The sequence below is a fragment of the Uloborus diversus genome, chromosome 2 (genome assembly GCF_026930045.1).
Source record: "Uloborus diversus isolate 005 chromosome 2, Udiv.v.3.1, whole genome shotgun sequence".
Classification (NCBI taxonomy): domain Eukaryota; kingdom Metazoa; phylum Arthropoda; class Arachnida; order Araneae; family Uloboridae; genus Uloborus; species Uloborus diversus.
Window position 1 is genome coordinate 172415815 of NC_072732.1, and position 23147 is coordinate 172438961.

A 23147-nucleotide genomic window follows, 5' to 3' on the forward strand; every position below is an offset into this window, starting at 1 on the left:
TCTCTAAACTCTAAAATTTCGTTTTAACAAAAAACAAATTTTTTTTTTTGCGAAATTTTTGGATTTTTCACAAAATTAATTCATTTTTCACAAAATTATTTGATCTTTCACAAAAAACGGACCCTGCGAAAAATCCTGGACACACTCCTACTATTAGTAATGAATAAGTTACAGTTTATTGCAGTAATGTTATTGCAAATCATGTCTCTTAACATCTATGCTGAGAAAAAACATTTCCACAGAAGGAGGAATGTCCTGACATCCCCTTTCCCGAGGCCTTCACTGCATGTTTTTTTCGGTCAGAAACTCAGAAATGTTCAGAATGGTTATTGGATAACACTGAAACTCATACATGATTTTTTTTCTTTCAAAATTCGGGCTTGTAAATGATTTACACCTTAGAAGTCTATTTTTGAACATTTTTAAAAGTAAAATCTAAAAATCTTGCATCCAAAATCCTATGTCTCTTGCGTTTCTGAACACTTTTTAGGTAACACAGTTGTCACAGCATCAAGCAATCTGCTGCTGCAAGAACTTGGGGGGGGGGGGGGGGAGAGAAAAGAAAAAAGAAAGCATGTTTGATCAGTCAAAGAAAATGTAATTTTACTTAAATAAATTTGTAGATATTTAATGCTAATCATGAAAACAATCACATTTATTCAGATAAAACCAGGAAGGGTACAAAAAGGTAAACCCAAATGGTCACTAAAGTACAACAGTTTAAAATACAGTGGCTCCCAAAAGTGTTCGTACACCTACGACTTTCAATGAAATAGGTCCCTATGCATTGGTTAGAATTAATATTTCGGAATAGGAATTTAATTATAAGATCTATGATCTATTTTTAACAAAACTACACGAAAACTTTTAATAAAACATAAAAACTTAATTTTTTAAAAATCAAAAACCAAAAAGTGCCGGAAATTTTATCTCACAAAAGTCTTCGTACACTTTGAAAAAATGTCAAAAAATAAGTAAATAATCTAACTTTTTACAATATTATTATTTAGTAGAATATCATGCAGTATTAACAACAGCTTTTAAACGTCTGAAAATATATTTCATTGTTTTTTCTTTCTTTTTTTTATGCAATTTCTGAATAAGTGTTCAGCCGCACTTCGAGTCTTACTGTTTCTAGTTCGCTTTTCATTCCAATGGTGTATTTTCGTAATCTAGCCACCAGATATCTTCAAATATGTTCTATTAAGTTTAAATCTAGCGATTGAGGAGATATTTCTAAGTTTAAGGACAATTTTTGAGGCACCAAACGCAAACGTGTACTTATCGTTATTTTTGATAAAAAACAAGTTGTTTGCGATTGCCAAATTTTGAGCTAATAGTTTAAAATTGTTTTTTTGAAATATTTAAGCGAACAGCATGATTCATTATTTCATCAAAAAATTACAAATTTCCAAGTACTGATGCTGTTATGGACCTTCACACAAGAACACCTTCACCGTCCTGATTAACTGATCCAGCTAAGTTCTGCAGATTAAATTCCTCATTTTTTCTTCTATTGACAATTATACAACAATTTAACCCAAAACATTGAAATTATTTTCATCTATAAGTAAGACGTTGTTCCAAAACGTTTTGAGCTTATTTATCATTGATTTTACGACGAAAAGCGTAAGTTGACTGTTTTTTCGCACGAACAAGAAAATTTCTGCGAGAAGAGGTCCCCTTTAGTCTAGCTATTCAGAGGCCTTGGTGAACAATTTTAGGTGAAATTTAAACGTAAAATGTTTCATTCAATTCTGTAGAAACTTTTTCAGCGCTCAAATGTATATTTTTCATTAATTTTTTTAACTGTAAACCTCCGAACACGCTTTGTTAGCTTTGCCTGTTGACCTTTTCTTACATTGTTTTCGATCCGATTCTTGTCTTTAAAGCATTTTATCAAGCACTTCACTATAGAATGGTATAAATTAACTAATTTAGAGACATTTCAAACCAATTTTTGGATACTGTGAGGGGAAAAAAATCAAATTTCGAATCGTGTTTGTTGTTTCTTCTACGCATACCTGCCATTTTAAAATGATAAGCAGAATATTAGGGAATAAATTAACAAAAAGTTAAAGGCAAATGACTTTATAGTGTCATTACAATACAAAAATAGTAAAAAAAAACCACATATGATAATTTTAATCATGAATTTATTCGAAAATATTTCAGTGTACGATGACTTTTGTGGCGTATTTTTTCTGTCTCATCGTTTTTTGATAAATTTCAAAAATAAAATCTGGCAATATTTTGAAAAAAACTACTGGTTTTCATTCAGAATGGCATAGGAATGGTGTGAAAAAAAAATTGGACTTCATATTCGAATTCAGTTTTGCGTTATTTTGGTTTTACTACAAAATTTCAAGGTGTACGAACACTTTTGGGAGCCACTGTATAAGAAAACTGACAACTTCAAGAAAATGCATTTAATATCTTTTGACATGATATCTACAGATAATTTTTCAATGCGTTAACTTTTCTTCTTTTTTTTTTTCAAACAAAATATTTTACCTAACTTACACAACCACAAAATTTTATTCAATTATAAACTAAATAAGCTGAGCCAAATTTAGCCTCCTCTCTTGGATAATCATCAGGAAGTGATGGACGATCATCTTTGTATACTTTACGAGGCAAAAATGATTCCGGTCTAGGACGATCGGTTTTATGAGGATGAATTTGAGTGTAGAACCCAAAGTATGGTCGCTCAATATTCAATTTGTCCAGCATACATCTATCCAGAGCAGCTTGTGTCTTTCTACAACTATTGAACAAGACATAAACAAATACAATAAGTCACATTCACTAATACATGAAAAAAAAAATAAATAATTGAAATACAGTAGATGCTCTTTTATCCAAACTAATTCGGATCGAGGAAAAGGGGGGGGGGGGGTGGACAATAAAATCGCTCAGGTTACCCTCCCCATCCCCCAGCCCCCTAAACCATCGACTAAAGTATCTGTCCACATTGTGTTCAATCAAACAGTTAATGAATAAAATGTAAATGATTTCATTAGTCTTTTCAATTCTTTTTTTTTTTTTTGAAAAGTAAATATTTGAAATACTACTTTTCATTGCTTATAAAAATAATTTCTAATGTTTGCCCTATTAGGTGCCTTATTCCTGGCCAATTTGGCGCTTTTTAGTGCACCCAAATAGTTTCAGGAATTTTTCGTGTCCAAATTCGGTAAGTTCGTTCATGGGATTGGGAAGCATTCTTTAGTCTGACACCAGCCTGAGCAACCTAAAATGGCAAGTCTTTATCTACCCCTGTACAGAAGATATGATTTTCACATGTCCTATATATCATCGCCTCAGAGCAACAATAAGGTATGTAATCCCAGAAATAATACTAAGGTATCTTACTGTTGCTCTGAGGCAACGATATAACAGCTAAAATGTGGTCAAATGAATTATGAGAGTTGAAAAAAAAAAAAAAGAGAAATGCTGTGCAGTATTAAAAGAATGCTTATTTAATTAACAGTAATTATAGGATATAAACAGCATTACAGTAGAAAAAAATGGCATCAATAAACATTCTATACAGTACAGTAATATACTACTGTGCATAATGTCATAATGTGTTCTTTCTAATGTTTAAAAAAAGTGGCTCATTTTGTTCTGAGTTTTTGTCTGAAAGATGAAGTGCATTTTTTGGCTGTAAAATCTCAAATGCATTAATCCACAGGGTTTGCTGATATGTATCATGACATATATCAGGATATATATCCGATATTTATTTTGCAAATATCATGATATTTTCAATATTTATGTTTTCAACTACAGTATTTTCAATATAAAAATTACATTATTCATAGTAATATTGTACATTTATTATTAAAAATAGCCAAAACGTTATGAACTATATTTTTACGAGTATTAATACATAATTAATGCAGCAAAGTATTTTTTTATTTTATGTTCATTCAATTATCAGTGATGTTACAATTTTGATTCATATTAAAAGTGCCTAATTAAATATTACATGATGGTCAGGAAAAAAAAAAAAGAAAAGAAAGGTCTTATGACTGCAGCGACAGATGCATATTTTTTATTTCTGAATCATAAAACTGTGTTAAAGTAGCTATAACAGAAGAAAAATTAGTAAAACAGCTAATGCTAAAAATTAACTCCATTAAAATTGATAAAAATGTAACATGAAATATTAGATATAATGAAAGAAACCTTAATTTTAAGTCTACATATTGCAATAATAACGAGCCGATGTGTGCATCACATGACTTCCTTTTACTCCAATTTAATATCATTTCCTCATTATTGGCAATTTTAATACACTTCAATTGTTTACTCTCTAAATATCACCAACAATGGCCAAATTGAAACCAAATTTTTTTTTTAAAAATCGCCATATTTGTCGCCATAGTTGGCGACAAAACTTGGCGACCAAAAGACTGGCGATATATTGCCAAGTGTCCGACAAATTATAACACCAATTGAGTTTACATCAAAATTAATGATGATTTCCCCCCAAAAAGGGGCAAAAGATCCCCTTAGGAACATCCGAATGCAACCAAAAAGGAAGGTGCACAACTAGGCCCCACTAGGAGTCTACATACCAAATTTCAACTTTCTAGAACATACCGTTTTTGAGTTATGCGAGACACATACACACATACGCACATACATAAGTACATACGGACGTCACAAGAAAATTGGTTGTAATTAACTCAGGGGTCGTCAAAATGGATATTTCGGGCGTCTGTAGGTTCCTAGGCATATATCCACGTTTGGTCGGGTCGAAAAAAAAACTCAACATTCATTTGGGGGTGAGAAAAATGGAAATTAAGGCTGATTTTTGTGTGAAAATTTTTTCACGAATACAATAATTCCTATTTTGTAAAAGGAAGCAATAATATGAAAAAATAAAGGGTGATTTGTGGATGCATTAACTATTTTGAAGACTTCAGTTTTTGCTGAATCGGATATGTATCAAAATATCCGATACATATCAAAGTATCAGATATTTTCGAAAATATTATGATGTTTTCGAACCCTGCGTACATGTATTTCATCCCAGCGGAATTTAGATTACTGGACTTTCGGGAATTTGAATTTAAAAGCTTCTACTGTACAGAAAACAGCAATAAGAAAACATCTGTGGATAGTATAATATAGAAAGCAGTTCAATAATTTAACTGCATACAGGGTAGTAGTTCAGGTCAATGGCAGAAAACCCGGTGTTTATTAAACTATTGAAAAAATTACACTTAATCTAAGTGTAAAACCAAATTAAAAATATCGCACATACGTTTCTTTTGGGGTATAATGCGGTTGTTTCCTTCAATCAAAAGTAGTATTTTTAGTCACTGAAATTAATTGAATAAGCAAAAAAATTAACAATAACATGGACCCAGAAAATTCTTTCATTTTCCCAACAATTATTTTTAAATTAATTTTTTTAACTGTCCGATTTTTTAAACAAGGCGTATTCTTGATGACGTCACAAATGATGCTCTTTGGCGCATCTTTGTACCATGTTTCCACGTTATGATAATCAAGAAGCGAATTAAAATGGCGCTTTATGCTTGCTATCAACCATATTGTTGCCAATACACTTGAATAAAGGTGCGAACTAAATATTTTGCTCTGTGAATGGCAACACAAAATGGCATTTCATCATTTGTGATGTCATTGGCAAGAAATATAACAATGAAAGCGCGTTGATTTAAGTAATTTATTTTAATATTAAACTTAATCAAATTATTTGAAAAATAGTTAGATCCTATGTTTTTAAGCATGTTCTTTCAGAAAAAAATATTTTTAAAATTTTGGAAATGACCCCATTTTCCTAAAACAATTATTTTCAACAGAATCACTGTTCTAGGAATTGAAATGGGTTCAAATTAGGAACATAACATCACTTTATAATGCATATTATGTAATGTCATTATATTTCATTGAGACAGTACACTACCCTAACTTCTGTTTATGCTTTCTTATTAAATAAAATCATAAACTGATGTTTATTCAAAAATTAAAACTGAAAAATTCTGAAAAATAAACTTAGAAAGCCTTTTTTAAATAAAAAAATATGTTTTTCAATATTATTTGCTTTTTTCAACCCCTAGAAATGACAGAACTGAATTTTTAACTTTAAAAAGAATGTACCACATTACTTATTTGACAATAAATAACATTAAACATTTTAAAAAGAAATCAGTAAGGTTAAGAGCAGGGTTGCCAGACGTCCCGGATTTCAAGGGACAGTCCCGTATTTTGAAAAATTGTCCCGCGTCCCGGGGAACTTCCATACGGGACGGCTAAAGTCCCATATTCTGGCTGATAACAATATTTTACAGAACGAGACATTTTAAGGGAGAAAAATAAAATAAAACAAAAAATGTGAAGCAATGAGGGATAAGAAAATCATGTGACAGCAAATGCAAAAATTATTTTCCTTTTGATTTGGTTTGTATGTTTTTGTTATGGCGGCAGACTATGATGAATCGAATGGTTGTTTCTTTGCTCATTGACTAATATTGGAAATATATCTCTGCACATGCGTCGTCAATCGCTTGAATGTTTCAGATTTATCATGAAAAGATGCCTCAAAAATCCCCCCCCCCTTTTCACTCCTAGAAGCCTGTCCCGTATATATTGTTCTTAAATTTGGCAACCTCGGTTAAGAGTATTGAATCTAATAACATTATTGTCATGTATTGAATTTAATAAAGAAAAAGAAAAAAAGCAAAAAAAAAAAAAGCACATAAAAATTTTAATGAATTTGAAGTCCCAATAACAAGTCATTTGTAGAAAATATTTCAAGACACATGTTAGATCTTATTATTACTTAATTAATGCTAGCCTTCAAAACATTTCTTACATAAATACTTTTGTCCAAGATCCAAAACAGCAAAAGAACTCAGTGCTAATTAATTTTTCTTTGATTTTTAATACAAAAAAGTAAAGCAACACTAATGTTCCAAAGCATGTCCTTTGTTTTTAACCATTTTGTTTCATATTTTCTTTGGTACTACTCATTGGCGCTTGCAAATGTAACTTGCTTAAATTTTTTTGAATGCTATAAAATACTTACTGTTCTGCTTTAAAACTGTCAGTCAGTTACCCGTGGGATTGCCAAAGTACTTAGTTATTTAACATTTAAAAAGAATTAGATACTAAAGTATACTTACTATCTAACTTCCATTTTAGGACTATTCCATTCTAAGCAATCAGCAAATTGATCAAATTCCTCACGACAATTCTTCTTTACTTGCTGAAAAAATTTAAGTCCACAAGCTGTGACATCTTTTCCCTCTTTTAAGCATCGTCTAGGATCATTTTCTTCACGCCGACATAACATAAATTCCTTCAAAAAAAGAAAACAAAAAACATTTTTTATAATTCTAAAAAACTGCATCTAAATAGTATTTATTTGTCAAACTATTTTGGGGTTGTCCATAAATGTCACATGTTTTTCAACATTTTGGACTCCCCTCCCCCTTTGTCACAATGTATCACACTTGAAGCGAAACTTATGGTTTCTTTCTATTGAATGATTTGATTTGCTTTCCTTTTATTTTTGTATTACATCATTTTAAGTCACTCCCCTTTGAAGTCAGTTGTATGTGTTGCTTTGGAAGTGAAAGAATCGTCTGTGTTCGTTGAGGCGTATGCCTAACCACTTTTGTTTTGATAGTAATTAGCTTTAGACTTCATTAATAAACTTATTTTTATAAAATGGTCTGATTTCATAGCCCATTTGAATCACATTCATCTTCAACCTTACCCTTGCTTTCTCCCTTTGTCACAATATCATGCTCGTTTTTGTTGACATATCTTCATAATTAAAATCTGCGATATCCGACTTCCAGTTACTCCACTCTTTCCTTGTCACAAACTGTCACTTTCACAAATCATCTCCCCCCTCCCCCCCAAAAAAGGGTGACAACATTGTTCAACAGCTGTTACACCTCATCAGAAGAATAGCTGATTGCAGCCCATGTCCTTAGGAGTGTTTGGTGCTTAAAACAATGGATATATGGTACAGTTTGCTGTAAGAAATAGTTTCTCAGTTTTATAGTATTTTCTACTCACTGATCATATTTAATGTTTAACCAAAAAGCATTCCACTATTTTGTAATTGGATAGGGAAAATAAATAGGAGGTAATTTAAACACATGTAGATAATTTAACAGTAAATGATAATGTCACTTCACGACCCTCCCTTTACTCGGACCCAGGTTCTAGCTCGTATAGTTATGAAAAGGCGAAATGTTCAATTAGAAGTGTGGCGGAATTAAAGAGGCAAGACAGTTAACCTATTTTCCAACATATTTTTAAAACAAAGGGCAGGGCACATGACTTAGAACCTTGCGCATAGTATTTTCATTTGGACATTTAAATGCATCAGTTATTACGGGAACATGGTAGATGAAGACTTACTCACCACGCATCCTGTCTGATCTAAGAAAGTACGCTTATGAATAAAAGCTGCTCATCATCCTCCTCTTTATCCTCTCTTGGTCTGAAAATGTGGAGGTTTTATACTTCAAGGATTTGGACCTTTCGCCCCGTGTTCCGATACACAAGTTAGCTTTCACACAAACCTTGTACTTTCCCCTGATTACAAGCGTGGGGGATGGATGGGTCAGTTGTACAATCGTGTATAATTTAAACATTCCTAAACTGATTACACAGAGCGTAAACTTCGACTTCGATTTTGTTACATGTTAATTATTTGGTTTTGAGATTCAAGTAAGAACTAATCTTATTGTTGCGAATTACGAAAGTGAGCCAGATGATGAGAAAATGAATAGCTAGTTTTCTTTTATGGAGATTTGTAAAACTAATAATTTTCTCTATATTTATTCACTTTAATGTAATGCGGGGTGACAATAAAAGCTAAAGAATGAATTAAATATTCCTTCAATGCAAATTATTTATTGCAAAAAAAAACTACATTTACAATAATTTTTAAGCAAAATAATTATAGATTTAATTGTTTTTCAATAAAAACATCAGTTTTGATGCTAAATATGCCTCTATTTTGTAACAAAGGCGTGAATGTGTGAGAATTTGAATGAAAAGTCATCCCAGAAAAGAAGAAGCTTTTTGTTTTTCTTTGGATGACTTTGCATCCAAAAGCTCACACTTCTTAACATTGAAAAAGGTTTCCTTGTACAACCAAAACACATGTCTGCAGTGATTTGCAATTTTTCTGCATCAAAATGTTGGTTAACCTGGGAAGACGCGGGGGGAGGGGGGGGGTCATTTCATGACCCTAAGCCTTCTGCAAATAGTAATTACCAAACAACTAGCTACTGGTTCATTCTTTTCTTATCAGCAGCTGAGTTTGATCCCCCCATCTACCTTTTGGTAGCAATTTGAATGGATTTTGGGGCATTTGTGCTCCGCTAAAACACGTTTAGTCAGTTAGTGGGGTCATAAAATGACCCTGCGTGTCCCGTCGTTTGCTTTACAGACCAACTATTTTGAATGGCGATCACCGTTACTTTATTTATATCCCTTCAGTGTTGAAGTTATTTCATGCCAATAGCATCCTAGAAAGAAATAGGTCATTTTAAAACATTTTTTGCTGAAATTGAATCAAATAGTTGTTTCATCAATGAAGAGTATGGAGCTAAAGTTTTTTTTAGAAGAAAAATTCTTAGATCATGAAAATTTCAGCGAATATGATACAGAATTGAAAAAAGGAAGGATATTATTTAAATAAAGTCAATAATTTTGATTTTTTTTTCCTGAAAAATATGACATAAAATGGAGTAAACTGAGTTGAGTTTGCCTTGAATGCAGAGTTTTTTTTTTTTTTTTTTTTTTGTATTTTTAGTTTTAATAAAAAATGAAACATTTTTAGCATTAATTCTACAAGTTTCTGCGTCAAAAATATTCAGCATCAGCATTATAGTTGTTATAAAGTTTTTAAAGCTCACATAAAGTGTTATTATCCGCTTCGTATCTAAACTTGATTAAAAGAGCAAATGTAGAAATACTTTCAATTATAAGTGCGATGTAAAGTTCATTTATAAATTGATCTTATGTCTAAAATTCAATTTTAATGTCGAAAATCATAAGACGTTATGGTTTTATTGGTAAACAAGTTGAAAAATGTTTTTATTAGCAAATGACTGGGTATTGATCTGGGGTCATTCAATGACCCCTGCGCGTCCTAACGTTTGCTCAAGGAATGTGCGTTTCTCTGTGGTTAATTGATTCATTTAATCACATCAAATGTTTAATTAAAATACAAAACTGGGGGGGAGGGGGTGAGCAAACATGGCATTAAAGCTAACTTTGCTTTTCTATTTTTTCCAAGGTAGGAATTAAATAAATCATTAAACCAAGTGATGACATTTCAGGATTTTGTACAGATCAAGATGTGTGTTTATATGTACGAGATAATCTCAGGAACCACTGCACCTATTTGAAAAATTCCCTCACTATATAAAAGATGCTTTCTTACTGAGTGACATAGGCTATAATTCAAAAAAAAATCCAATAAATATTCCTTTTTCTAATTCCAATTTAGACCCAAATTTCACATAAATTCCCAAATATGGGAGTGAAAAATTACTTGCACATATTAATACTATATATTGTTGAAAAGGGTAGAATTTTCCGCATTCTAAACAATTTGTTTCAATGCTCTAACTTAATTACGGAGGGAGTAATTTGGGTTTTTAGCTCGAATTTTTTTAGGCTGAGCTGAAATTTAGGCACTACTTTCTTCATTAAATCTATGAATAAAAAGTGAAGGAATTGTCCCACAGTTTTCTCTTTGAAACATTGGAAAAAGCAACATTTTTTACCCCAGATCTCTCTCGACCTATGGTCGAAAAACTTAGCTTCTATCTTCAAAGGAAAAAAGTTACAAGCATTTTAAAATCAAATTCCAAAAATTTTTATTCAGGTTGTCATTTTTATTCACTTTGTCAACCATTTTATTTTCGCATTTCTACGGTTACGCTTTTTGAATCCAATGTTTCTTTCCTTATTTTGCATTTAATTTCTTGAACTTATTGTATTTCGTGCTTTCCATGGTTACGCTTTTAAAATCCATCTTTCGCAGTTTAATTTCTTAAAAGCATTTTAATATCTGTCGTCATTGTTAGGAAGGGTAGTTTTGCATGGTGTTTTTTTTTTCTTTTATTTTAAGCCTGATTGTTAAATATATGTCACTTGACACAAATTTTATTCTCAAGGTAGACTGGGCAAAGCTGGGAAATGTAGCTCTTAATATATAAGGATTTGAAAGCTACTGTTAATGTGATTTTATATTTTTTTTGTTTGTTTGGCGAAACATTTATTATTGCCAGAGAAAAAACATCTGCTTCATTCACAAAAGGGCAGGGTTCCGATAGCGTGGTCGCTTGGCACGTTAGGCGCTGAGCAGTTCACTCTAGGATTATTGTTTTAAAGCAACCGTAAATGTAATTCATTGTGTTGGTGATTTGTTTTGAAAGAAAAGAAACTTTTGATTTGATTTTATCCAAGTGATATGTACAACATTTTCTTCTTTTTTTTCCGACGATTTTTGAATGTTCCACTGGGGTTTTTTTTTGTTAGACGGATAGATTATGATAGCGTGATTACTCGGCAAGTTTGGCTATAAACAATACAATTGCGGAACATTTTTTACCTTTGAAAGATATTATTTGATGTCTTTTTTTGTTTATTTGGCGAAGTATTTTAAATTGTAGTAAAAACCAGTTCACTCACTAAATAGAGTTTTAAAGTAACTGTACATTTAATATAATGATTTGACGAAAAGTTTTTAATTCCAAAGAAACTTTAATAGTTTTTTTTTTTTTGAAAAGGTGTGTACACATTTTATACAAAGAAAAATGATCATTTCATATCAGAGGGGGAGGGAGCGTCAATTTTTTTTATTCAACGGACTTTCATTTAATTTTTAGAATGGGCATCGCTGTGCGAGCACTGCTAGTATAGTTATAAAATGAAGCTTGCTTATATAGCAAATGTTGTTAATAAACAGAAATTCTGAAAAACAAAAACACTTAATATAATGGACTTGGTCAACTGGGACAACCCAAAAACACCTAAGAGGGTTTTTCTCGCTTGGGCTCCCCGCAATTATCCCTTCAAGGCACATGTATTTGAAGTGTAACTCAATATACATTAGAACCTTGTTTATCTGAATCATCGGATCAAATTCGTAGTGTATAAAAGATCGACATTCACTTAAATAATAATTCTGAATTAAGATAGCAAGAACGGAACTATAAATGCACCAACAGTTAGCTCCTTATTTTGCTTATGTACAACTCTTGCATAGGTCACGCAATAAATCATAGTACCGTATATACTCGCGTATAAGTCGAGAAATTTTGTCCAAAAATTGAGATCAAAGGAAGGGGGGTCGACTTATACGCGGGTCAAATTTTCCGAAAATTTTTTTCCGATCAACGAGAGCTGGGAAGCTACGAGAAATGCCGATGTGCGGTTACAGGTAGTTGCTGATAAGTTGATCGTGTGAAAAAGTAAACTTATTCAAAAATAATAACTAAAAAAACCTAAATAATACACATAAATAAAGATAATTTTATTCTTCTTTATTAAGGATCAAATCAGCAATTAACAAATATCGTGAAACGTATGAAAATATTTATCGTCAACAGTCACGCCATTCAGACTGAGAGTGCGTTCGACGAGCACGACCGGGAGCGACCGGTTAGTGAATCACGTGACAGCTAATGATCACGTGCTCAAATCAACCAATCAACTGCTTAGAATAGTAACCGCTGCGGTAACCGGTTGATCATAGAACGCCGCGGTTAGTAACTGGTTACTTACCGGTTTACCCGTGAGGTTCGTCGAACGCAACCTCTGATGTCATTGACGATTCTGCAGCCGCCGATGTATACGATGACGCGGTGATGACGGAAGCGGACTTTAATGAACTTTTTTTTTTGCGTCCGACTCGGAATCCGAGTTTGAAGGCTTTTAGAAATGTTTTCCTATTTAATTCCTATTTTATTTGTAAATAAATGTGTTCATTATTTTGAAATTTCTTTGAAAATAATTCCCGACGTTTTTGGAAAGTGTGGGGGGTCGACTTATACGCGGGTTTTAGATTTTTTCTGGATTTTTTCTCTGAAAAAGGGGGGGGGGTCGACTTATACGCGAGATCGACCTATACGCGAGTATATACGGTAATCTAATAAACAACTTGGCATTTGGAGTGTCAGTCCGATACCACTGCAAATGCAGACGATGAAAGACTTCGATCTTTTGATGTGAACAGTTGAGAAATCCACAGAATACTTGGAGTGGCAGCCTTCCTACCCTTATCAGATAAATTATTATTACTTTTTTGAGAAATAGAAATATGATGGGAGGTTGGTTCTGTACATCCAGTAATTACATGAAATACACTGCTGGAAATGACTGAGTTGGTGGTGTAATTCATGTATTTCTGCCTTAGCCCTGGCTAATGGGCGGTAACTTACTGAACATCCAGTAATTAATTTAATTTTTCACTTACGACAGTTAAGAAGTACATCTGACACAGAAAACACACTACGTCCCAAGAATTTCCTTCCCCTTAACTCAAAAAGGATTCTCCCAGAGGGCATCACGAAAACTAAACAGGTTTCCTTAAAAAAGGTTTGCGCAGCTAGAAATTTTGAGTGACCCACGATCCCTTACTTTGTTGTTTTATTAAGACCGGTTGAAACCATTTCCATTTGGGAAAGCCTAATTTTTTCCCCCTTCATCTGTCGAGAAGAAAAAACATGTCAAAGTTCTGGTGTGGGTTCTAAGCCCAAAACTCCTCCTGTGGCAGCACCATTGCTACTGTATTCCTACCTGTTAAACCGACAGTGCAGAAAAAAAAATAATAATAAGCGCACTAAAAATAACTTACTTTGCATTCTTCGTTGCAATATTTCCCGAAATGTAGAGCTCCGGCTTTGAGAAAAGGAGTGGACAAATTTATTTCTTGAACCTTCAATTCTTCCTCCGGAGGTAAATAAAATTCTTCAGTGAAAGGCATAGCTCGGCGTATATCTATTAAATGAAAAGAAATCAATACAGAATATAAAAATAAAAGTACAAAGCTTACTTTATTTAGTGTTTTAAAAGTGAAGCATATCGCTAATTTGTCCACACTAACCTTCAAGCAAATTTCCAAAATGCACAAAACATAAACATTACGTAGCGTTGCCAGATTAATGAAAGTTAAAAACCTAAAAATAAAAAAAAATTCGCTCCAACCTCCAACACTCGTCCCACTCCATTCGCTCTCAGAGTCCTTAATCTCGATTCGCTTATCCTTGAAACCGAGAGCACCAAATAAATCTCCTGCAAATTGCAACTAACTTATTTGTTATTTTAAAACATAATACATATGAAGTCTTCTTTTTTTTTCTTTTTTTTTTTACTGGAGTTAGAAAATGTGTAGCGTTCAAGCTGCCTTCAATCACGATGTAATTTCCCCTAATCCATGTGTCCCCAAATTTTGAAATGTTTTATGGGGCCACATTTTGTGTAATTAGTCCCCAATTGTCGTCAGGTTTCAAAATTGCGTTCCATTATAGGTTTAACATTCGCTGTGTGTGTAGTGGGGGGGGGGGGGATTGCAGAATTTTTTTGCTCCGGGCGCCGTTATCCCTTTAGACAGTCCTGAGAACCCGTATCGTAAAGAGAAGTATTCAAGAACGTTGAATTCTTATCGTAAATCTGCAAATCAACGAATTATGATTGAATAATTTCTGTAAACAATTACAAAGAAATAAAAACTATGAAGTACAAAGTAATATTTTATGCTACACAGCGAAAGTGTAAATTTATGGGAAGGCGGAAATTCTCAATTTGTCTAATGGAGCTTCAGATTTTGCCGAATAGCCAAATGATAAAATATGGGTATGCACAGGGGGCATTCTAATAATAGGGACCTTCGGATATTTAAAAAATGTAATTATGTTCCCTAAATTTACCGGATCGTCAAACAAAAATCTGCCAAATGAGGAATGCACCGGCCCGCTCGCAATACAAAATATCACTAAAATCTTAGGTGCCCATCTCCTTCAAGGGCAACAGCGCAGCCGCCTCCCCCCCCCCCCAAAAAAAATACCCCAAAAAAACGATCCCCTAAAGATTTCAATTGTGCCATGAACTCCCCCCCCCCCTTTTAAGGTGCACAACCCTGAAAATATTGAATCTGTTTGAACCTGCGTTGCAGAGGCGTAGGTAGAACCGACTTTCGGGGGGGGGGGGGTTCTTTTATATATATATATGTGTGTGTGTGTGTGTAAATTTTTTTAGTATTAAAAAAAATAAGAGGGAGGTGATCTTACATACTTTGGAATGGGGTGCCCCAATTCGGATACTTGTATCAAACAAAACAAAAGCAAAGAATTTATTATTTTTTTAATGTTATGGAAAATTCAACTTCTTTTTCTTTTCCCTCCATTTAATTTAAAGTGAAATTTTCTAGCAACGTCTTGTCAAAACCAGTCTATCCAAATCAGGGGGAATCAAATATCTGATGAGCGTATTCTGTTCATTTCAGTGTGACTGCTTAATTTAGAGGCTAACACACATCTTCAAAAGCTGGCATCCCTGAAAGCTAATAGATACTTCCATTTCCGCCTGTAAACTGGATGTTTGACTTTCAATCTCATCGGTGCTCAGACTATAAAGATATTATATTTATAAAAATATATCTATAAAGATATTTATTTTTAATTTTATTAGCTGCTTTAGAATTTACATAAATATCTATTTGAGAGAGCAACAGCAATTTTCGGGTACTATAAACAGAAGTCTTTTTTTATTTTCTATTTTTTAATCCGAACCAAGCTAATAGAAATAATCTAGATTCATCTCGTTTTTTAACATTTTATTCATATAATGCTATGCAGTTTTTCCTTTGAATTAAAATAAAATTACCTTCAGAAGGGTCCAATGGGACTAACGCTGCTTTGCAGACTGTACTTCGTTTTCTTCAGACGACGTTAACTTTCTCTTTTTAGAACAATCCTTTTCGTCATTTTAATTTTTTTCTTTGAGTTGAAAAAAACTTGTTATCGGTCTTGTTCGTTTCATTATGCAACAACTTTCACTTAGAATGTACTACTTTAAACAGACTGTACGTTTCCAAAAGAATACGCAGTAAATACTGGCTGAAGAATCAATGTGATTGCAATGGATACTCTGGTTAGCAAAGGTAGTTTTGACTATGACCTATGACACACACGAGACCAGACCAACAAAAACCTCCATCGTCTCGAATTCCGGTTATGCTATCATTTTCGGATTCGAAGCCCAATGATCTTCAAAGCAGCAAACAAAAACATTTTCTTCAACTCAGAAACAGAGGAATTATCGTCAAGAGTTGAGGAGGCAGTAAATGCGTTCCCAAAGGACAGTCCTTTCGCGCACTTTCTTGGAAGAAGAGTTAAGGGGTGAAATTCACAAGTTTGGCATGTTAAGATGAACATTAAAGTTCATGGTTAAAGGTCATTCAAGTTAAAAGCCATTTCGCTCTGTTATCTGGATTAGTACTGTTCTTTGGTTGCTCTCTTTTTTAAAATTGTGATTCCTTAGGAAACCGAAATGATAGGAGTGAAAAGAAAGTATTAGTTTTTTTTCAAGGGATGAAAATAGGAAAATCGTAGACTACTGGCCAGGTTAGATTTGCTGCAATTGCTAACCTCAAGAGGATAAATAATGAATCCAAAAAAAATAAAAAATAGTAAAAAAAAAATTAAAAAAAATAATAAAAAAAGAAAACAGGGACCAAAAAGCAATAAAAGACTTTTCTTGAAAAAGATATGCTTAAAGTTTCTTTTACTGTCAAAATGATTCCTTAAACACGCAATGAAGCACTTAATAATGTAATAATAGAATAATACCTAACAAAACTAATAAAGAGAAATTTTAATCAAGAGCCCATATTTTCTTTAGTATCGATTTCAAATTTTCACCATCATATTTCAAATTTCTATAAAAAAGTTTCTTAAAGCCTCCGTGATTCAAAACCTCTTTATCTCGATTTTTTAATGTGAAATTTGAAATATACAGATTCGACTGTATGCAATATTCCCAGTGCGGTTCATAAAATTAAACATATTTAACAATTTGCAGAATCTATGACAAAGAAAGGCTGCCTATACGTGGATTTAACAAACAATCTCATTTCTAAAGCGAAGTGTTCAAATTTCACTCAATTATCAAAAAATTGTCGCAGCAGAGGGAAGTGTCTTTATACTTGAGGGTCACTCATAGAGCAGATTTTCAATTTCATCGGGGGGGGGAGGGGGTAGCGAAGTGAATTTTTGACTTTTGTTACACCGAAAAAAGTCGTAGTAATTTTTTTTCTTTTTCTTCTTTTTTTCTTTCTCTTCCCTCTTCTTTTTCTCTTTTTTTTTTTTTGAGACTAACGTTTCGGGGGGGGGTGTCCCCAACCCCCCCCCCCCCCTTAGCTACGCCCCTGCTGCGTTGTTGAGCAGTTACCACAGGAACAACAGGATTTTTTTTTTTTTTTTTTGAGTTTGAAAGCAGTTTTTTTTTCCGGATTGGACAATAGCGATGTGAATCTTCAGTGGGTAGAGTTTAAGGAAAATCTAGCGAAAACGGTTGGGGATCATGTTCCTTTTAGGAGAAAGGGTGTCAACACTAAAATTTGGAGGATGTGGTTCTCCAGGGAAACAAAAGACGCTCTAAATTACAAGCAAGCCGCTTTTCATAGGTTTAAAGAATCTGGTCACAGTGCATATATAGGCTCCAATATTGTAAGGCAAGGCTAAATTTAAGTATTTGGTACGAATTCAGAAAAGAGAGTTGGAGCAAAGACTGGCAGATAACATAAACAGGAATCCCAAGAGGTTTTTTGCATATGCTAATTCGGGGAAAGTTCGAAATATTCATATTGGGCCATTGATGAGCACGGAATTTTAATTCAGGACGATAGTGATATTGCTAATGTTCTTAATAACTTTTTTTCGAGTGTTTTTAACGATAACTGTATCTCAACAGTTGACACCAACAAGACACAAGCTATAGTACAGCTTGAGGTCTTTGTATTTTCCAGGGATGACGTTTTACTTCATTTGAAAAAAATTAAAGAGGCTAAGGCTCCGGGACCTAATAATATTTATCCAAAAATTTTAGTTGAATGTGTAGAGGAATTAGCAGATGTAATTGTAAATATTTTCCGTGCTTCTTATAACCCGGGGACAGTGCCAGAGGACTGGAAGTAGGCTAACATTACACCGCTCTTCGAGAAAGGGTCTAAAGGGAGTGCGGGAAATTATAGACCTGTTTTCCTTATTTCCTTTTAAAACGTGAGTTGATAGAGAAATGGTGAGAGCGTTCACAAGAAAACTTGGATAACGTTATACCAGGTAAAATTTTTTATTGTTTTGTGTGAATTTGTAGGAATATGTTTTTTTTTTTTAATCTTAAATTAATTCAACTAACCATATTTTACAGCAGGATTTAGTTGGAATGGACTGTATGCAAAAAATTTTTTTGAATAAATTATCGTAGAACAAAATGAAAAATGTTCAACCGAAAAAGAAATTATTTTATTGCTTTTATTATCAGCTGAAAGGTTTCGCCAAATTTGCTTAGGGTTATAGTTTTAGTATTGTGCGAGCTAAGTAACCTTAGCGAGATTCCGCATTTTAGTTAAACCATTTTTATTCGCAACTCCAACGAACTATAGGGGGCACTGTAGTCACTTTCTAATGGCGGACGAAAAAGGTAAAACAAACGCACGTGGTAACGATGAAAATACTAATAAGCCTAGTAAATTTTATTCGTATGCATGATTTTTTCGCTTTATTCTTTTAAAATTAATTTTCAAAGTCTTGTTGATATTCTTGCCCACGTAGAAAGAAATAAGAATTCAAGAAACATTACTAAACGTCGGAAATTAATGAAAACTACATAGTTCGTAGGTCTAAGCAGCCATTTCCACGATGTTGAATTCGATATTTATCAATTCTTGATAAAACTAAATTGTGGCCTGACAAGAATAACAATTAATGCTAGAAAATTTAATATGATATTACGAATTATTATCAAAAGAAGGTGATACTTCTTTGCCTTGCTTGGCTAGCGCTTATTGTTTTGCATTTATAGCTGAGTTATTTCTCTCAAATTCCCGAATCGGTTAATTTAAAATTTTTCTGTTTCGATCTTTCTAACTTCTGAGTTATGATTTAATTATGTCATGCTATGCAAATCATCAACGACATTCTCATGGATACATGGTGGTAGTTTTCTTTTCAGTTGATCTACCATTATTTCTTTTTACTCATCGAATTCTGCTAATCTTTCTACTATTTAATTCCACTCATGATAAAAATTAAAAATGGTTTAACCAACATGCGCAATCTCGCCAAGGCTACATTGCTCGCACATTACTAAAACTATAACCCTGAACAAATTTGGCGAATCAACTCACGTTTTAAAAGAAAATAAGGAAAACTAACATTATTTTGAGAAGCTCGAGAATACTACTAAGCGACGAAACAATTTCTGTAGCTGAAAGCAATCTAAGACACATCGATTGCGTTAATAAATACTTAGAACAAACTGCCTGTGTTTACGTCAACCGACATAAGTAGAACGCAATGTGGCAATGTTTTAGTTTTTTCGGCAGTTTTGTAAACCACTGCAAGGTAGCGTATTCGAGCGCTGGAGTTGCGAATTTTTTTTTTTTTATCATGAGTGGAATAAAATGGTAGAAAGATTACAGAATTCGATAAGTAAAAAGAAATAATGGTAGATCAAATTAAAAAGAAAACTACCGCCATATATCCGTGAGAATTTTGTTGATGATTTGCATAGCATGACATAATTAAATCATAATTCAGAAATTAGAAATACAGTAGAACCTCCATTTAGGGACACCTCCGAATAAGGGACACCTCTATTTAAGGGACATTTTTTCTGGTCCCAGTCCCTTTGAATAGGGAATTTCATGTATTGACCTCTAATTAAGGGACACTCTGTTTAAGGGACAGTTGCAAAGCCAAAATAATGTATAAGTGCATTAGAAATAGTGAATTTTTCTGGAATTCAAGTTTCACTTTTCCTCTAAAAACTAATTGAGGTAAGTTTGACATAAACATATTGTGAAGGAAACAAGTAATATATTGTTAAAAAAAAACTTGCTGAAATTAACATGCGTGATTTACCTTCTCAACAACTTATTCAGGGCCGACGGAGAGTGCAAAGCAACTAATTAGTTTTATAAACAACTAGTGGTACCGGCACGGCTTTGCGCGTAATAGAGAAATTAAAAGGTCTTTTGGTTCGCCTGTATATTTACAAATAATGTATGGTGAATTTTCTCGCCAATTGACTTGTACCCATGTTACGGTTTCACGTTATGATAATTTCGTAATTTACTCGTCCTTCTTATGATTATTTTGTTCTTAAAATTGGAATAGAAAAAGAACAACATCGAATTTTCGAAAAATCGCTTCGAGGTGCACATCCTCATGCTACAAACTAACTTTGTGCCAAATTTCATGAAAATCGGCAGAACGATCTAGATGCTATGCGCGTCACAGAGATCCAGACATCCTCCGGACATCCAGACAGAGAGACTTTCAGCTTTATTATTAGTAAAGATAAAACGTTAAATTTGAACATTAATTGTAATTCACATAGTATTACATAGTGAATTACATAACATAAAGCAATATATGTAATGAATTACACTTCAAAATTATTTCTGTATGCCACAAAACTATGTCATTACAAATTTTTTTATTAAGTTTTAATTAATAAAATAATATAATTGTAATTTTATTAAGTTTTAATTTGAATAATTGTGAATTTTGTTTAGCATATATGAAACGTTTTCAGTATTTAATCATAAGTCAATGTTTATTGTGATGTAATTCTACTAAGTACACAGCATGCATCAATTCACCCATCTCCGAATAAGGGACACCTCTATTTAAGGGACAAAATATCTGGTCCCCTTAGTGTCCTTTATTGAGAGGTTCTACTGTATACGAAACAGAAAAACTTTTAATTAACCGATTCGGCAATTTGAGAAAAATAACTCAGCTGCAAATGCAAAACAATTAGCGCTAGCCAAGCAAGGTAAAGAATTATCATCTTCTTCTTTTGATAATAATTCGTAATGTCATGTAATTAAATTATCTAGCATTAATTGTTATTCTTGTCAGTCTTATGGTCGCAATGAAAATGTAGTTCCATCAAAAATTGATAAATATCGAATTCAACATCGTGGAAATGGTTGCTTACAACTACGAACTACGTAATTTGCTTTAATATTTGACGTTTAGTAATGCTTCTTTAATTCTCATTTCTTTCTACGTGAGCCAGAATATCAACAAGACTTTGAAAGTTAATTTAAAAAGAATAAAGCGAAAAAATCATGCATACGAACAAAATTTACTAGGCTTATTAGCATTTTCTTCGTTACCACGTGCGTTTGTTTTACCTTTTTCGTCCGCCATTAGAAAGTGGCTACAGTGCCCCCTATAGTTCGTTGGATTTGCGAATAGGAATAACATCTTGGTACTAAAATAGGACAAAAAATGATAATAAGACATGCAACGATTAATACAAACTAGTTATAAGGTAATATTTTCAAACTGAATGAAAGTAAATCTAAATCAAAAAAGAATCTAAGAAAAAATTTATCATTGCACTTACCGTCAGTTGAAAGATGAGAAAGAGTTGTAAAAATTAAATTAAAACTACAAAATTAATTCTAACAAGTATTCGCAACTCCAGAGCTCGAATACGCTTCCTTGCGGTGATTAACAATACTACCGAAAAACGTAAAATATTCCGTTCCACGTGATTTCTTTCTTGTAAATTACAGGCTTCAGACAGTTTGTGGTGAAATGTAATTTCAGAGGAATCGAAAAGAAAGCTTCCTACAAACACGATGAAAAATTACTGTCATTCACTGGGCTTTAAAGCAAGCTATAAGTTCCGGCATTTGTTTGTTTTACCTTTTTCATCCGCCATTTTACTGTTGTTGCAGCGCCCCCTATAGTTTATTGGAATTGCGAATAATTAAGAGCAATAAATATGTGTGGTATTGCTAGTGCTACATAATTAAACACAAATTGTAAGTAATAAGGACGACTTGTTGGGGAAAGTCGATAACTAATTCCCAATATTTGGTGCTGACAGTTTGGAGAAAAAGAAGTTTGTTTATTTTGTTCCCCAGAAATGCATTTCTCTTTTCGCTGAGTATCCCACCAGTCAGAGAGAAACTCTTTCCGATAGGACAGAATTTGCCATCACTGTCAAATACTTTAACGTATTTTTTACCAGTTCTGAATTTTTAAATTTATGATCTTCACCGTAGTAATGTATAGGACTTTTCCTTTACCTTAAAAGCTGGAGCTTTGAAATAGGCTGCAAGTTCTGGCACCAGACTACCTATATCGAGTTCTTCCAATAGTTATGACCTCTTTCTCGCACTCCAGTTATCTTCTATCATCTTTTAGTGATCATCCCAAAAACACAGAAAGATTGATCTTATATCTGAATTTTCTAAAAATGTCCTCTTGAAAGTCTTCTAATTTTTTCTTGATGGGAACTCTGATGCAAAAAAAAAAAAAAAAAAAAGTTTTAACCACTTCAGCGAATTATTTCTTTTGCAATAGGTTTAACATGTACCTTTTCAGTTACGGCAATATTTAATCATTTCTAATGGAAAATTGACAGCCCTTTGAGTCTTAAATAATGCCTTGATTATATTATATTTCTAAGGGGGGAAGTGAAACACAACTATGATTTTTTGAATGAATTTCCTCAGAGTTATTTTCAGAATCAATTCTTCGAGAATCGGTAATTTCCTTTTAAACTGTTACTAGGAAAAACTTGCAAAACGAAAGTTATTTTTTTCAATTTACACAACGGTATTATTTTGAGAAATTCGGAGTTGAATAGAAAGGTTTTGTATGAAAGTTACAGGAAGGCAAGAAGTTACAACAGGTCTTAATTGCGAAATATTTTACTCATTGGCGCTAGTTTTTCGACAAAAGGTAATTTTCGGTTGAAGATCGATTACAAAGGCTGATATCGTCCATCACTTTTCATTTCTTTCATTTTGGTACGTTAATAGAAGATGGAATTTCATCTTGCATGTTTCTTTTACGGGCTTTAAAATTGTATGAGACAGCTGA

General features: G+C 33.0%; 1 protein-coding gene across 2 annotated transcripts; it reads right to left on the reverse strand.

Moving 5' to 3' along the window:
- Positions 1-2419: 2419 nt before the first annotated feature.
- On the reverse strand, positions 2420-22463 carry LOC129217489 (NADH dehydrogenase [ubiquinone] 1 alpha subcomplex subunit 8-like). Of its 2 annotated transcripts, none has more exons than XM_054851797.1 (4): positions 22349-22463; positions 13874-14016; positions 7161-7336; positions 2420-2767 (listed from the first exon to the last, which is right to left on the reverse strand). In XM_054851797.1, exons 2-4 carry the CDS (start codon positions 14000-14002, stop codon positions 2542-2544), a joined length of 531 nt encoding a protein of 176 aa, XP_054707772.1. In that variant the 5' UTR covers positions 14003-14016; positions 22349-22463; the 3' UTR covers positions 2420-2541. The 2 variants fall into 2 exon arrangements, with proteins under 2 accessions (XP_054707772.1, XP_054707773.1); XM_054851798.1 differs by lacking the exon at positions 22349-22463 and adding an exon at positions 14123-14230.
- Between the last annotated feature and the right edge of the window lie 684 nt (positions 22464-23147).